Source organism: Eschrichtius robustus, chromosome 1 (genome assembly GCF_028021215.1).
Source record: "Eschrichtius robustus isolate mEscRob2 chromosome 1, mEscRob2.pri, whole genome shotgun sequence".
Classification (NCBI taxonomy): Eukaryota; Metazoa; Chordata; class Mammalia; order Artiodactyla; family Eschrichtiidae; genus Eschrichtius; species Eschrichtius robustus.
The window spans coordinates 167,369,947-167,383,636 of NC_090824.1; the positions used below are offsets into that span (position 1 = coordinate 167,369,947).

Genomic DNA, 13,690 nt, shown 5'->3' on the forward strand with positions numbered 1-13,690 from the left:
TCAATAGTGTGTATCTTTTCCTTGTCCATTTGTTTCCTGCCTATCTCCCTCCACTAGGAAGTAATCATCACAGGGCACAAGGGCATCATAAGTCACAGCTTTTCTGTGACTGCTGCACCTATTGTGCCTAGTACAGTGCCTGGCACAGAGAAGGCACTCAATAGCGATTTGGTGAATAAATGAATGAATGAGTAGCGTGATCTAACGGGCCGGCTCCGCAGGCTCAGTCATCCTCCCAGGCCCTGGTGTGGGGTCCATTAGGCCCAAGATGTGTCACCAGGCATCCTCTTCCCCTGTGGTCACCAGGAACCACGCTGCCTGTCTGCAGTGGGTAGGGCAGAGGAGACGGGGCAAGGCTCACTCTCCTGACTCTGGTGGGCTTGCAAGGGGAGAAAAGCAAGCCCCTGGCCCTTTTCCTGCCCTCTCACAGTCCAGGTGTGTGAACCCTTGACCAGGGGGCTCAGCCAAAGGTTCATAATGTGCTGATACGGCTACAGGGCCCTTGAACCAAGTCTGCACCCCACGTACATCCATCAGTCGGCCCCAAGAAATACTGAACGCGAGGGGTACTGTGGTGCGTAAATTTATGTGTCAACTTGGCTGAACCGCGGTACTCAGATATTTGTTCAAACGTCAGTCTAGATGTGGCTGTGAAGGTAGTTTTCAGATGAGATTAACATCTAAGTCAGTGGACTTTGAGTGAAGCAGATTATCCTCCATAATATGGGGGGGGCTTCATCTAATCAGCTGAAGGCCTTAAGAGAAAAAAGCCTGATCTCCCTGGAAGAGGGGATTCTTCAGCAGACCACCTTCAGACTCAAACTGCAGCTCTTCCCTGGGTCTCAAGCCTGTGGCCCACCCTGCAGATTTTGGACTTGCCAGCCTCTACAATCACATAAGCCAGTTCCTTAAAATAAATGTCTCTCTCTATATACACATCTACTTGGTTGTGTTTCTCTGGAGGAATCTGAGCTAATACAAGTGCCATTCTTTTTTCCATGTTCCAGAGAATACTGGGAGCTCTAGAATGTCTCAGGAGAAACATCAGACCCTCAGCCTCACTAATAAAAACTAGAAAACAAATTAATGAATGTCTCTCAAGGAAGCGGTACACAAACCAAGAACACGAGGAGACATTGCGCAGTCACAGCCGTGCCAGGCTCAGAGCATGGAGAGGGAGCACGATGGCTTTATTTATTACTGAATGAAGAACCAGGTCTGCGGCCACAGTGGGGGTCCCTGGTCCCCCGCAGGGAGGTGGAGAGGGCGGTGCTCAAGCCTTGTGTTTCCAGGAAAGCAGAGAGAACCTCAGGCCGGTGAGAGGGCAGGCAGCACTTTCCCTGCACACCGGCCAAAGCCAATGCGGTACCCGTCCCCCTGGCAGTGTCCTGCAACGGAGGAGGACAGGGGTCAGCCACGAAGCCGCTGGGCTCAGGGGAACCACCGCCCAAGCGGCCACAGTGCCGGTCAGCACACAGCTGGGCCCAAGGCAGGAAGGCGCCATCAGAATGACAAACAGGTATTTTCGACAGAAAAACAACCTTCTCCAGAAGCTGGGCAGAGCTGCAGGAGCACCAAGATGGAACTCCAGGCCCGCCCTACTGTCAGGGACCCTCACAAGCGGTGCAAGGATGGCACAATGGCTTTCCTGAGAGGTAAAGGAATAGGTATGGGTCAACTCTCCCTAAGTAAGTCTGAGTTCAAATCCTAGGCTTGCTAATTAGCCTGAGGCTAGACTGACTGGGTTCAAAGCCTGGCTCCTCCACCTACTGGCTCCATGACCTCGAGTCCCCTTGGAACTCAGTTTCTTTTCTCTTCGTTTTTTAGAATATTTATTTATTTGGCTGCATCGGGTCTTAGTTGTGGCACGTGGGATCTTCGTTGTGGCATGCAGGCTCCTTTAGCCTAGTTGCAGCATGTGGGATCTAGTTTCCCGACCAGGGATCGAACCCGGGTCCCCTGCATTGGGAGTGTGGAGTCTTTACCACTGAACCATGAGGGAAGTCTCTGGATCTCAGTTTCCTCATCTGTGAAACGGATCTAATGATAGTACTCACTGCGCAGGGCTGTTGCAAAGATGATGTGAGTTAATACACAGAGAACTCCAAAAGAGTGCCTTCCCCAGGGGAAATGCTCCGTGTCAGCTATTATGATGATTATAAGCTGGGGGATCAGGGGCAACTTGTTTAACCTCTGAGCTCAGCTCCCTTGTCTGCAAATGGGAATAGCAATCCTTATCTCTCAGGGTTGTGAGGACTCGATGAAACATGTGGCTGAAGCCCTAGCATGACATCTCTCCCAGAGCAGATGTTATGCAAATTCACTCAATTCCATTTCAACAGAAAGGCAGAGAGGAGGAGGCCCTGGTCCCTGGACCTGAGAAGGGTCCACTGAGTGGGAGCAGCTGTCTGAGTCAGAGCAGAAAAGTCTAGGAGGAGCTGGGAGAGCAGCATGGAGGAGACAGGAGCAGAAAGGAGGGAACACCAGAGCTGGGACTTGACAGGTGGATACGAGTTCACCAGGGGGGACACAATGAAAAGGGTGTGCCAGACAGAGGGAACAGCGTGTGCAAAGGCACGGAGACCCAGGTGAGAGATGCACGAGGTGCATTTATTCAGTGAAGCTGTTGTGTGGGGTCCCCTGAGAAGCCAGATTACAGAGTGTTCTTAGAAGCCATGTTAAGGAGTTTGAACCTTTTCCTGAGGGCACTGCGGTGACTCAGAGGAGTTTTCAGCAAGACAGTGAAAGCTGTGTTTTACAGCTATGTTTTAAAGAGCGCCCTCTCCAGTGGCCCCTAGAGAGAAGATAGATGGAAACACATAGATTTATGAGTGTCAGGCCTATACAGAGGCTCCAAGGCTGCTCCGATTGAGATGCTTCTCAAGCACCACGAGCCAGGGCAGTGCTGAGGTGACGGCCACCTGGCCCATGACGAACACGAGGGCCACTGCAGGGGATGCCCGTGACCTTGAGTTACACAAAACACCACCAGACCCCCTCACCTGCTGAAGACGACCCCCAAACCTGGAGTTAGGCCTTCTGCTACCCAGTGTGAAGAAGGGAAAGCAAGGAGTTGCAATATTCCCACAACCGAGAGAAACAAATCGAAGCTCACGGCTGAGAGGACTCCCAGCCAACTGAACACTGAGACCAAAGTCAGCTTTGGGAGAAGGGGTCAGGGACGTCCCCGTGAGCCCTTCCAGCGAGCCCAAGGACAGTCCTCACGGCCACCTGTAGCTCAGTACAGCCTACCCAGCCTGTCTCCTCCCACTTCCCCCCACCTGCCCAGTCATCCTACCCGCCCTCCCTGTGAGGGCCGCTCTGACCGCTGGCCTTCTCTGGGGAGGTGGCAGCTTGGACACCTCAGCAACATCCCCAAACCAGCCCCTCGCCCTCCCCGGCATCACCGAGGCACATCCTTGCCACCCCAGCACTGCCCCTTAACACTCAGTGTCGCCTTTTGTCCAGAGCAACATCCTTGCCTATTCTGTTTCATTATTTTTCCATCAGTCACTTTAGAATCTCAGTGCTCAGAAATATTCGTGTCCCTGGGGGGGAAAAAAAGCCTATTAAAGCAAAACCTGGCAGAAATTCATCAATCATCTATCAAAGCAGCTCACTCCAAGCTGCAGCATTTTCAAAGCGCCTTCTTCCTGGAGAGCTGCAAATACTGAGAGGGTGTCTTCCTCCTCCCCATCCCCAACGCCGGGTGCTCTGTCAGTCACATTGCTCCTTCCTGCCCTGGGTTACAACAGAGCCACCCCCCACCCCGACCCCAGCAAACAGCACTGCCTGCTTCCTGAGAACAGATGCACGATTACATCCTGGTAGGAAAGTTGCCCACTTCCTCCCCATTTTACAGCTGGCAGGCAGATGGTCTAGATGGGGTTTCTTAACGTCAAGAGACGACCTTTTGAGTCAGATGATTCTTTCTCGTGAGAAGCTGTCCTGTCCACTTAACATGTTTAGCAGCATCTCTGCGTGCCATTCAGAGACAGCCGGAACTGTCTCCACATGTCGCCAAATGTCCCCCAAGGGGCAAAGCCACTCTGGCTGGGACCACTGGCCCAAAGGATGAAAAGTGAGGCTCTGCACCCAGCTGAGGAAGGTCTTTCCAGGCTCCCAAGCTGCTGCTCTCCAGTGCAGGGAGGAGAAGCTGGGGGCAGGTGCATTCAGGCAGGGACAGAGGGCCCCGAGAGGCCAGAGCATGAGGAAAGTCTGCACCCAAGTCAGAGCGTATCACCGAGCCCTGGGCAGAGGGGAAAAGCAGCTCCCTGCCTCCCTGGGTTGGGCTCCATCAACCACGGAAATGGAAGGGAAAAGTATACTCATCTCCTCTGGAATGTTATCTGATCTCACTGGCCCTTTCCTGAAAACTGACCCTCTGCCTACTCCCCACTCCATCCCACCAATGGGAATGAGAATCCATAGCTACAGCCCAGTTTTCCAGCTTCCTGGAATGCCATGCCTGCAAGCACACCGGGGTGCACCCCTCACCTTCCAGAGGGAGGAGATCCCAAGGCCCAGAGACAGGAGCCAGACCCAGCTGAGTTACTGGCAGAGCCAGGCCTGAAACCAGGGTTTTCTCTGCCACCAGAGCTTCAGGGAAGTCCCAACTGTATTATGTCACTGAATGAAACTAAAGGAAATGATCTGGGAAAGCAAATGGGAAGGGCTTGCAACTGTGGGGAAGTGAAGGTGGTGAGCTTTGTATTCCAAGGGAGTTGGTTGCATTCCAGGGCTGTCACCCGCCAGCTGTGTGATTCTGGTCCAGCTACTTCACCTCTCTAGACCTCCAATGGTTCATCTATAAATCAGAGTAATAGCACCATGGGAATTAAATGTGATAATGCAGGTAAAGTGACATGCACGGTACCTAGCACACAGTAAGTGCACGATAAATTGCTGTTGTGTTACTGTTGTCTTCATCGTGGTTTTTTTGTGTTTCAGTTAAAGATTGTGTTTTAGTTAACGATTTTGTGTTTTAGTTAATGATAAATAGCTTTAGGCTAGACTTCTGGTTCAAGATAGGGCATGATTCTATACATTAACACTTTCCTTCTCTTATATTCCTATGGAAATGGTCAAAGCAATATAGATATAAGGGAAAAGTCTGTGGCAACACTAGAAACAAGAATGGAAATACTAAAAAAGATGGAACTTGTGTTGGGCGTTAGAAGACATGGAGGATTAAGAATGGTGGGAGGGGGTGGAGGGCGTCCCAGGCAGCAAGAACAGCCCAAATGCCTGGGGTTGGCAGTGGGTGCTCTGTTCTGTAGACGGAGGAGGTCTCCTTGCCCAAAAGGTTGGCCAAGGCTGGAGCACAGGAGTGGATACCATTGGTTGGGCTGGGGCTTTTGGTCTCCCAGAAATGAGAACCACATGGCACCATAGGCAACATGATATATTGGTTTAAGAGCACAGACCCTGGAACCCAACTGCCTGGGTTCAAATCCTGGTTTCTACACTTTATCATTCCAGTGGTTAGAAACGGATTTGGGGAATAGTCACCCATGATGAGAGAGCAGGGAGATGATGAGGTGGCATCTGAGCGGGTACAGCCAGAGAAGTAGGAAGAGGGCTGGGAAAGAGCCACAGAAACCCAGCGTGGCTTCCGGCGAGAGGGTGGCTCACCCAGGTCAGGCGCCAGAGGGGTCGTGGCAGGTGAGGGCACAGCACTCCGCCCACTGTGGTGACCTCAGCAAAGGCAACATAGCTGACACGCCCGTGCCCCCCGTCCACCTCCCCACATGCGAGCACAGAGCTCAAGTCTCAGCCACATTCACTCCCTAGAATTTGTCAGGCATCTCCTTCAGTATGAAATCTCTTCTTTTTGTTTGTTTTTTTGTTTTATTAATATATAACTTATACCTCTCTATTGCCAAATTGTAATTTTTATTCTTGTTCCAGGGAATTCCACCAGTCTATTCCCGTTTCCCTCTTTTCTTGCCAACATGTGCATCTTCAGATCCAAGGAATTGCCTTTCTCTGAATTTCTCTGCCTGGCCTCCGTAAATCCTTCTGGAGCAAGGCACCGTACACAAACAAACAAGTGACCCTCGCAGCATTCTGGCTCCTTCCTCACCCCTTCCTTGACTCAAATGACAGAATACATGTGAATCCCATCTGCCTGAGTACTCATCTCCTTTCTTCCAGGCCCTGGGCAGCTGCCGGGTCCACAGCGGCTTAGCTGGGGGCTTATATAATAGTGACAAGAGAGAGAGCTGAAGCCGTCATTTCCTCCTCTCCCATCCCATCTCCTTCCTTCCTCTCCTCAAACCAAAACTTCAGAAAACGCTTTCACTCTATCCACAGAACCACGACTGAGGGCCTGCAGTAGTTCTGGCAAGCACTGTAGCACCCCTTGATCAAAGCTGGCAAGGAAATCAGAAGACCCGAACCGTATCCTGGCTCCCTCGGTGTGTGAATTTCCGCCAATAACCTACCTCCGATCAATCTAAGTTTTCTACTCTGTAAAATCGGGGCAATGACCTTACCCAAGGGCTTCTGTGAGTATGAAACAGAATCATGGAAGTGGACGTGGCGGTAACACGGTTGGCCCCCACAGATATTCAGGAACCGTTAGTTAAAACTGGTATTAGAAAGGGTATGATAGGGCTGTAGGAACAGTAGGGGCAAAATGGGTACTTACTGGTTAATTCTGGGCATCATTTGCTGCTGTCTTGAGCTCTGCCTGCATCTTCTCTACTCAATCCACTTCATTTATTCAACCAGCTAACAACCACACTGAACACCCACTACGTGGCTGGCACACAGTCAGACTGCAGAGAGAGGTAAGGTCTGGACCTTGTCCTCTAAGAACTCTGTAGCAGGCTGACTAATGCCCCCCAAAGGTATCAAATACTAAACCATGGAACCTGTGAATGTTACCTTATATGGTAATGTTTTTGCAGATGTGATTAAGTTAGGGATTTTAAGACGAGGAGCTTATCTGGGTGGACCCTAAATGCCATCACAAGTGTGTCATAAGAGAGAAGCAGAGGGAGATTTGACAGATAGAAGCAGAGGAGGCAACGTGAAGACAGAGGTAGAGACTGGAGTGACGTGGCCTCAAGCCAAGGAATGCCAGCAGCCACTAGCAGCTGGAAGAGGCAGGGAGTGGGTCCTCCCCTTGAACCTCTGGAACAAGTGTGGCCCTGACAACACTTGGACTTCAGACTTCTGCCCTCTAGAACCATGAGAGAATACATTTTTGTTTTAAGCCAGCAAGCTTGTGGTCATTTGTTTCAGCAGCCCTGGGAGACTAATACAAGCTCTTAGCCAAGCATGGAAACAGACATGCGTACAATTAACCAGAATTCAGTGAGTTGCTCGTGGAGAGAACAGACTGATTCTCCCTGAGCAACCAGAGAAGGCGTCATTTGAACTGAGCCAGATTTAAGCTCAAAGGTCTGCAGGCAGCAGGGAAAGCAGGGTTATGATTAGAATGAGGCTCAGTGGGGAGGACAGAATCAGATGAGGGAAGGGTATGAATTTAATGAAACAGGCGACAGGGTGCCACGAGAAAATCAGGAACAGAAGAGTAACAAGGGGAAAGCAGACCTGAAGGATGATTTTCCAGGCACCATGAGCAGGACGGATTGCAGGGGGCTGGAGCGAAGCTGTGCAAGTAATCCAGACACGGAACGATGGTGCTTGGAGCAAGCCAGCTGCACAGAGATGGCAGGACACTTCAAAGGGATGGCCGACAGGATGTGCAGATGAAATGGGTCCAAGGTCCCAGCCCACAGAGCAGAGAGCCAGCAGTACCAAGACAGGGGCAGGAAGTAGGGGTGACAATAGGACACAGGAAGGGAAATGTGTGGTCGGCAGGCAGAGACCAGGATGTGGAGAGCAAGTGCAGAGAACGGGTGCCCCCTTAACCTGCCTGTAGGGCAGATGGGCATGGCTGATTCCCATGCTTCAGGTAGGGACTCCTATTAAGGGGGGGTCAGGATGCTGGGCATTCTCAAAACTGGGTTCTGGAAAAAACAGCAATGACAATGAGGACAACGGTGAAGACCGTCACCAATTTTAAGCACTCACAAGGTACCATGCACCTTGTTAGGCTCTTTAGATATTATCAAAGGGGTTAAGAATTGGGATTCTGAAGATAAGCTGCCTGGATGCGAAATCTGATTTCATGACTTACTGGTTGCAAGATCCTGGGCAAGTTATTTACCCCCAGCTAGGCCTTCATTTTCCCACCTGTAAAATGCAGGTGCAGCAGTGACAGTGGAACATGACCCCAGGGGGCAGATCCTGCACTTGCCTTGTTCACCACTGGAACCCCAGCATGGGAGTCACAGCAGCTGCTCCAGCAACGTCCCCTGAAGGAATAAACTGGGTAGTCTCATCCTTACAACCATGCTGTGAGGTTAACTACTGTATCATTAACTCCATTTTAAAGATGAGGAAACTGAGTCCAGAAAGGTTCAATAACTTGAAGAAGGTCACAGGGCCGGTGGGGATGTGGGAGTCCAACCTGCGCCTGACTCCGAGGAACAGGCTGCTGACCACGGTGGTGCCTTCCTCTCCAGCAATGATATGCGGTGGACAGAACGACCGCCCAAGATGTAAGGGGTGTCCTGACCTCCTCGGAATGGGCTGCTGGGAAATCTCGTCACTAACTCAGCCAGGTCATAAGGCACAGGGTCATAGGGCACAAGGTCAGAGGACACAGGGTCTTTGCACTGCAGAGTCCAGAACAATGGGAACCTGTCATTATTTTAGAATTTTGCTCAGGGAGGAAGGAGACAAAGCAGGACTTCTGCAGTCTTTTTGGTTCAGGGAGACTCAGATTTAAAGTCCCTGGCAGGGACTTCCCTGGCGGTCTAGTGGTTAAGACTCTGCGCTTCCGATGCAGGAGCCATGGGTTTGATCCCTGGTCAGGGAGCTAAGATCCCACATGCCGCGCGGTGCAGCCAAAAGATAAAAAAAATTTTTTAATTTAAACAAAAATAAAGTCCCCGGCAGCCAGGGTTGGGGCGAAGGCCAGTACAAGCAGACACAGACCTGGGACTGCCAGAGTGGGGACGAGTTGGGGCAGATGGCTTCCTGGCCAGACGGTTAGGACAGCGCCCGCGGGCGAGGAGGAGAGGATGCCCGCAGGCCCCGCCCCCCTCACCTGTGATGATGACTTCATCCCCGTCCAGCAGAAACTTCCTGGTCTGTCCATTCCCCAGCTCTATGGCCCTCGTTCCCCTCCACGACAGCTCCAGCATGCAGCCAAAGCTCTCTGGCTCCTTCATGACGGGAAAGGGAAGAAGGTGTGCTATGTATTTACATCATGGTGAGCGTGGCGGATCTGGTGTGGATGGCGGTTAGCAAGGCGGGGGCCGGGGCGCTGGGAAGGGGCGGGGGGTCCCGCGGCCCTCAGAGACCCTGCCTCGGTGGGACCACTGCAGAAGTGTCCTCGAGGCCGGGCACCCTACCTGCCCTGCTCACTCCATTCAGGACTCGGAGGTGCCGGATGCTGGACGAGCGTGCCCAGGCCCCTCCTGCCAGGCCCCTGACCATTCCAGAGACTGCGGCTTACCCAGATGCTGTCGTGCCTGACCCCACCCACTGGGAAGAGACTCTCCATCAAAGGGCCTGCAGTCTCGACCTTGCCGGAAGTGACTGGTACAGGCACCACCCCAAAGTCATCACCAAGGGCTCATGGTGGGGGGCTGGGGGGAATCAGTGGGGCCACTCATTCTGGGTGGGCGCACTGTGAGGTGGTGACAACCAGACACTGTAGTGGCTTGCCGAGTCTGCCCCCGTGTCACTCTCACTCTCCCCCAGTACACAGACACAGCCTCTCATCCCTACACCAGCCTCTTCTGAATTTGAAAAAGAAGCCCCTTCTGCACCCAGAGATGGATGAAGCTCTGAGTAGGACAGAGTTGAAAGATACACCTGCTTCGGGCTGGAATCCCTTCTCAAGGGAGAGCTGAGGGCCCTCCAGTCTGTAGGGGGAATAGGGGTGCTCCAGGTGGGCAGCCCCCAAGGCAATCAGATACTCACCGGCCCGCTGATGGTTCCAGAAGCCAAGAGGTCCCCTGGCCGCAGGTTGCAGCCGTTGACAGAGTGGTGAGTGAGCTGCTGCAGCATCGTCCAGTACATATACTGCGGGCGAGGGACATAGAGGTGGGGATGGGCAGGGGTGGGCTTCTCCCAGCCTCCTGGAGCAGTCTGCCAGCCTGCGCCACTCACTGAGGCCTTCCCTGGGCTCTCTCCCAGCCCTCAGAGCAAGGACAAGCTGTCCTCCTGCAGCTACCCTGTGACCCTCCCCGTCTCTCTCCCCGGCCCTTCAGCAGCTACAGCCCCGGCTCCTCTGCCCCTTCCAGCCCTCCCCTAACCCACCTTCTCCAAGAAGCGCTCCCCGAGGAGCCGACCTCACTGCTCAGACCCTCAATCTGCAATGTGCTCATCTGTCCATAATTCCACTCTGTCCTGCGATTACCCCTGAGTCCTAAGTTGACAAGGTCTAGGTCCTCGTCATAGCAGAAGCTTCTCATGAGCAAAGACCTCCTTTCCATTCTCCCACCCTGGGCTTTGGAACAGACACTGGGCAACAGAGCTGAACGACTCAAACAGGACCTCAGAGCAGACTGAGGAATGAAGGAGCACTAAAGGAGGTCAGGCTTGGTGGGGGCGGCCGAGGACCACACGCCCCCCCGAGCAGCTCAGAGGCGGCACGCCTGCGCCTCTCCAAGGTCACAGCTTCTCATATCTGCCACTCCTGGAGCTACACATCCAGGCAGGGGAAATCTTAGAAATGGATTCTTACCCAAGTGACCCCTTCAAGGAGGCCCCCTTATTCCTTCTTAGTAGCCTAAGGAGCCCAGAATAAAGTTAAATTAGAAGGGAGACTGGAGGAAAAAGGAATACATTGAATCAGAGGATGTTCAAATGGTCAACAAGCATATGACAAGGTGCCCAGCTGCATCAGTCTTTAGGGAGATGCAAACCGAAATCACAATCCCCCAGAAAGGCAGAAATGAAAAGGCCGGCGACATTATGTGTTGACTTGGATGTGGAGCAGCCAAAACGCTTACATGCTGCTCGTGTGAGTATAAATTGGAACAAGCCCTTTGGAAAAGTGTTTGGAAGTACCCCTCAGCTGAGTATGGATATATATCCTCTATGACCCAGCAATTCTATTCCTGGATAGCCACCCAACAGACATGCACACATACATGCACCAAAAGACTTGGACTAGAATGTTCACAGTAATTCTACCAAAAAAAATGGAAACAACCCAAATGTCCATCAAGAGGAGAATGGAAAAATCAATTGTGGAACATTTATACTGTGAACACGAAACAACAGCCAAGAATCATGAACTGCCACTGCAAACTGCAACATGGTTGAATCTCAGAAACATCAGACAGAAAAGAGTATATACAATATGATTCCGTTTTTATAAAATTTAAAAAACAGACAAAAATGAATGTAGGGTAACAGAAGTCAGGAGATAATTTACACCTGACGGGGAGAGTGGTGATGTGCCTGGAAGGGGCCCCAGGGGACAGCTGAGGTCCTGGAAGTTTCCCATTTCTTGATCTGGGTGCTGGTTGCACAAGGATGTTGTTTTGTGAGAATTCATTGAGCTGTACACTTATAACGTGTGCAACTTCATATTTATGTGTTATGCTTCAATTAAAAGTTCACTTTAAAAAAATAAGTCACTCTGATCAACCCAGCCCCTGGCAAGACAGGAGAAGTCAGGGACTAGCCCCTTAGAGGAATATCTATTATTCCCCAGGAAAAGCACTGGCCATGTCCACGCAGCCTCCATCTGGAGGGGTCTCTGTGACCTCCTGGCCTCTTTGGAAAGAAACAGGGCCATGGAAGCTCTAGGCCCACATGCTGACCCATCATCAGAGCCCAAAATGGATGCTATTCCCCTGGTCCTCCCAGGAAGAAAGGTCTCCCTCACTTCCAAAAAGCAGTTCGCCTAACTTCAAAGCTTACCTTAAAATTGGACCTGCATATGGTAGCTGCTTGGTTCATTCCTTCTCCTGTTGGGTAGACAAGACAAGTAACACTGACAAAGAGACTTAATTCTATTCATCAAGGAGGGAGGGACCCACCTTGTAGGGGGAATTGTTTTGTGGTTTAAGCTTCCCATTGTCTAATGTGATTCTACCTAAAGAGTCCATGAACCAATGAGCTCATAGGATATCAGAGCTGGGAGCCTTCCACAGAGAGGATCTAGTCCACGGATGGCAAAGAGATGCACACAAGACACCACTTCCTCCTCCCACACCCACGGCAGACAGCACAAATTGATCACAGTACTGGTATCCTCTGAGATCAGATGTAGCCTCAGAACCCCCCTTAACACGATGCTCCTGGAAGCTGATCATCAACTGGAGATAGTGTACAAGTTGAAACCGACTTGCCATACCCCCCAGAGCCCTTTGGACAGCTGGGGCCATCTGTCCCCTGCCAAACTCCTCCCGTGATGGATAATGTGCTACTATTTCAACAATATTTATTAAACAATTACACACCTACTACACACAAGGTACCAGGCCATTGCTGTACCATTTCTGAAGAGTGCTAAAAATCAGAAAGCTCTTCGACTCCCCAAGGACTGGCCTTCCTCCCCTGGCCCTGTCTTCCTTTCTGAGGCTGCACAGAACAGGTGTGCTCATCGGCCCCATGGAAGGTCAGGGTCCCCCAAGCCTGCTTCACCCAGACCCCAACTCAGAACATCAGAACTGCACATTCAGGACTGGTGTGGGGAAGGGTCTTGGAAGCCATCCCTGCACTCGGTCCTCCCTCTTCCAGGTCTTTCTACATCTCTGGGCACTGCACCTTCTTGATAATCTTGTCCCTTTCTCCGATAGTGCACTCCCCTGGATGTTTCCAGATGGGCAGGATGAAAACAAGACAGAAATGAGCTCCAAAGAGGCATTTGTGGGTAGCAGGACACCAGCTTAGAGCTTACGACATTTGGCTGTAGTCTCAGCCTTTCCATCGGCCGGCTAAACGACTCGGGGTGAATCCCTTTTCCTCTCTGAGCCTCACTTTCCCAACTGATAAGGTGAAAGAGTGGGGCCAGCACAGGTTTCCAGGGGCGCTCTGGCGGCTACGAGGCTCTTCCTAGGAGCCCTTTCTCGTGCGGAGCATCCTACTCCCGAGAGAGACAGCTCCCTCCTCTGCTGGCGGACACGGCCTGCTGCCAGAATCACCTCCGTGAAGGATGGAGACCCTGGAAGCTGCAGTGAGAGAGCCACAGCAGAGCCTGGGGTATATAAACAGGACAAAAGGAGGAGAGAGATCTAGGAAGAAAAGAGCTTGGCCAGAGCGTGGCCCAGGAGGTCTGTGTGCATCCCCCAGACTAGCCCTCTCCCAGCGCCAAGGGCCCCCATCAGGATCGGAAAATGACACCTGATTCTACCCAGGTGCAGGTGTTGTTCTAGACCTTGATGTGAATCGACTTGCTTACCACTCACAATTACACCCTGAAGTCGATGCCACCATTATCCCACTTTCCAGACGACAAACTGGCACAGACAGATTCAGTAACTTGTCCAAAGTCCCACCGCTGGGCAGGGGCAGAACCAAGACTCGAACCCCAGCCGTGGCCTGCAGAGCCCGGCTCTCTCTTACTACTGCTCCACTGGCCTATTAACTCAGCCCAGCGGGGCAGCCTCAGGGGGACACGGGCCCTGCTGCGAGGCTCTCAGGGCTG

At 52.0% G+C, this 13,690-nt stretch overlaps 1 protein-coding gene across 3 annotated transcripts in view; it reads right to left on the bottom strand.

The window, feature by feature from the left end:
- Nucleotides 1-1,136: 1,136 nt before the first annotated feature.
- FAH (fumarylacetoacetate hydrolase) overlaps nucleotides 1,137-13,690 on the bottom strand; it is a 29,698-nt gene continuing 17,144 nt past the window's right edge. For 2 of the 3 annotated variants that reach the window (XM_068559027.1, XM_068559015.1), the window contains 4 exons: nucleotides 11,962-12,008; nucleotides 10,009-10,110; nucleotides 9,128-9,245; nucleotides 1,137-1,388 (listed from right to left, as the gene is read on the bottom strand). In XM_068559027.1, the coding sequence (XP_068415128.1) occupies nucleotides 1,309-1,388; nucleotides 9,128-9,245; nucleotides 10,009-10,110; nucleotides 11,962-12,008 (347 nt within the window). In that variant the 3' untranslated portion in view covers nucleotides 1,137-1,308. Of the gene's footprint in view, nucleotides 1,389-1,541; nucleotides 1,649-9,127; nucleotides 9,246-10,008; nucleotides 10,111-11,961; nucleotides 12,009-13,690 lie in introns of all 3 variants that reach the window. The other variant, XR_011075758.1, reaches the window with a different exon arrangement.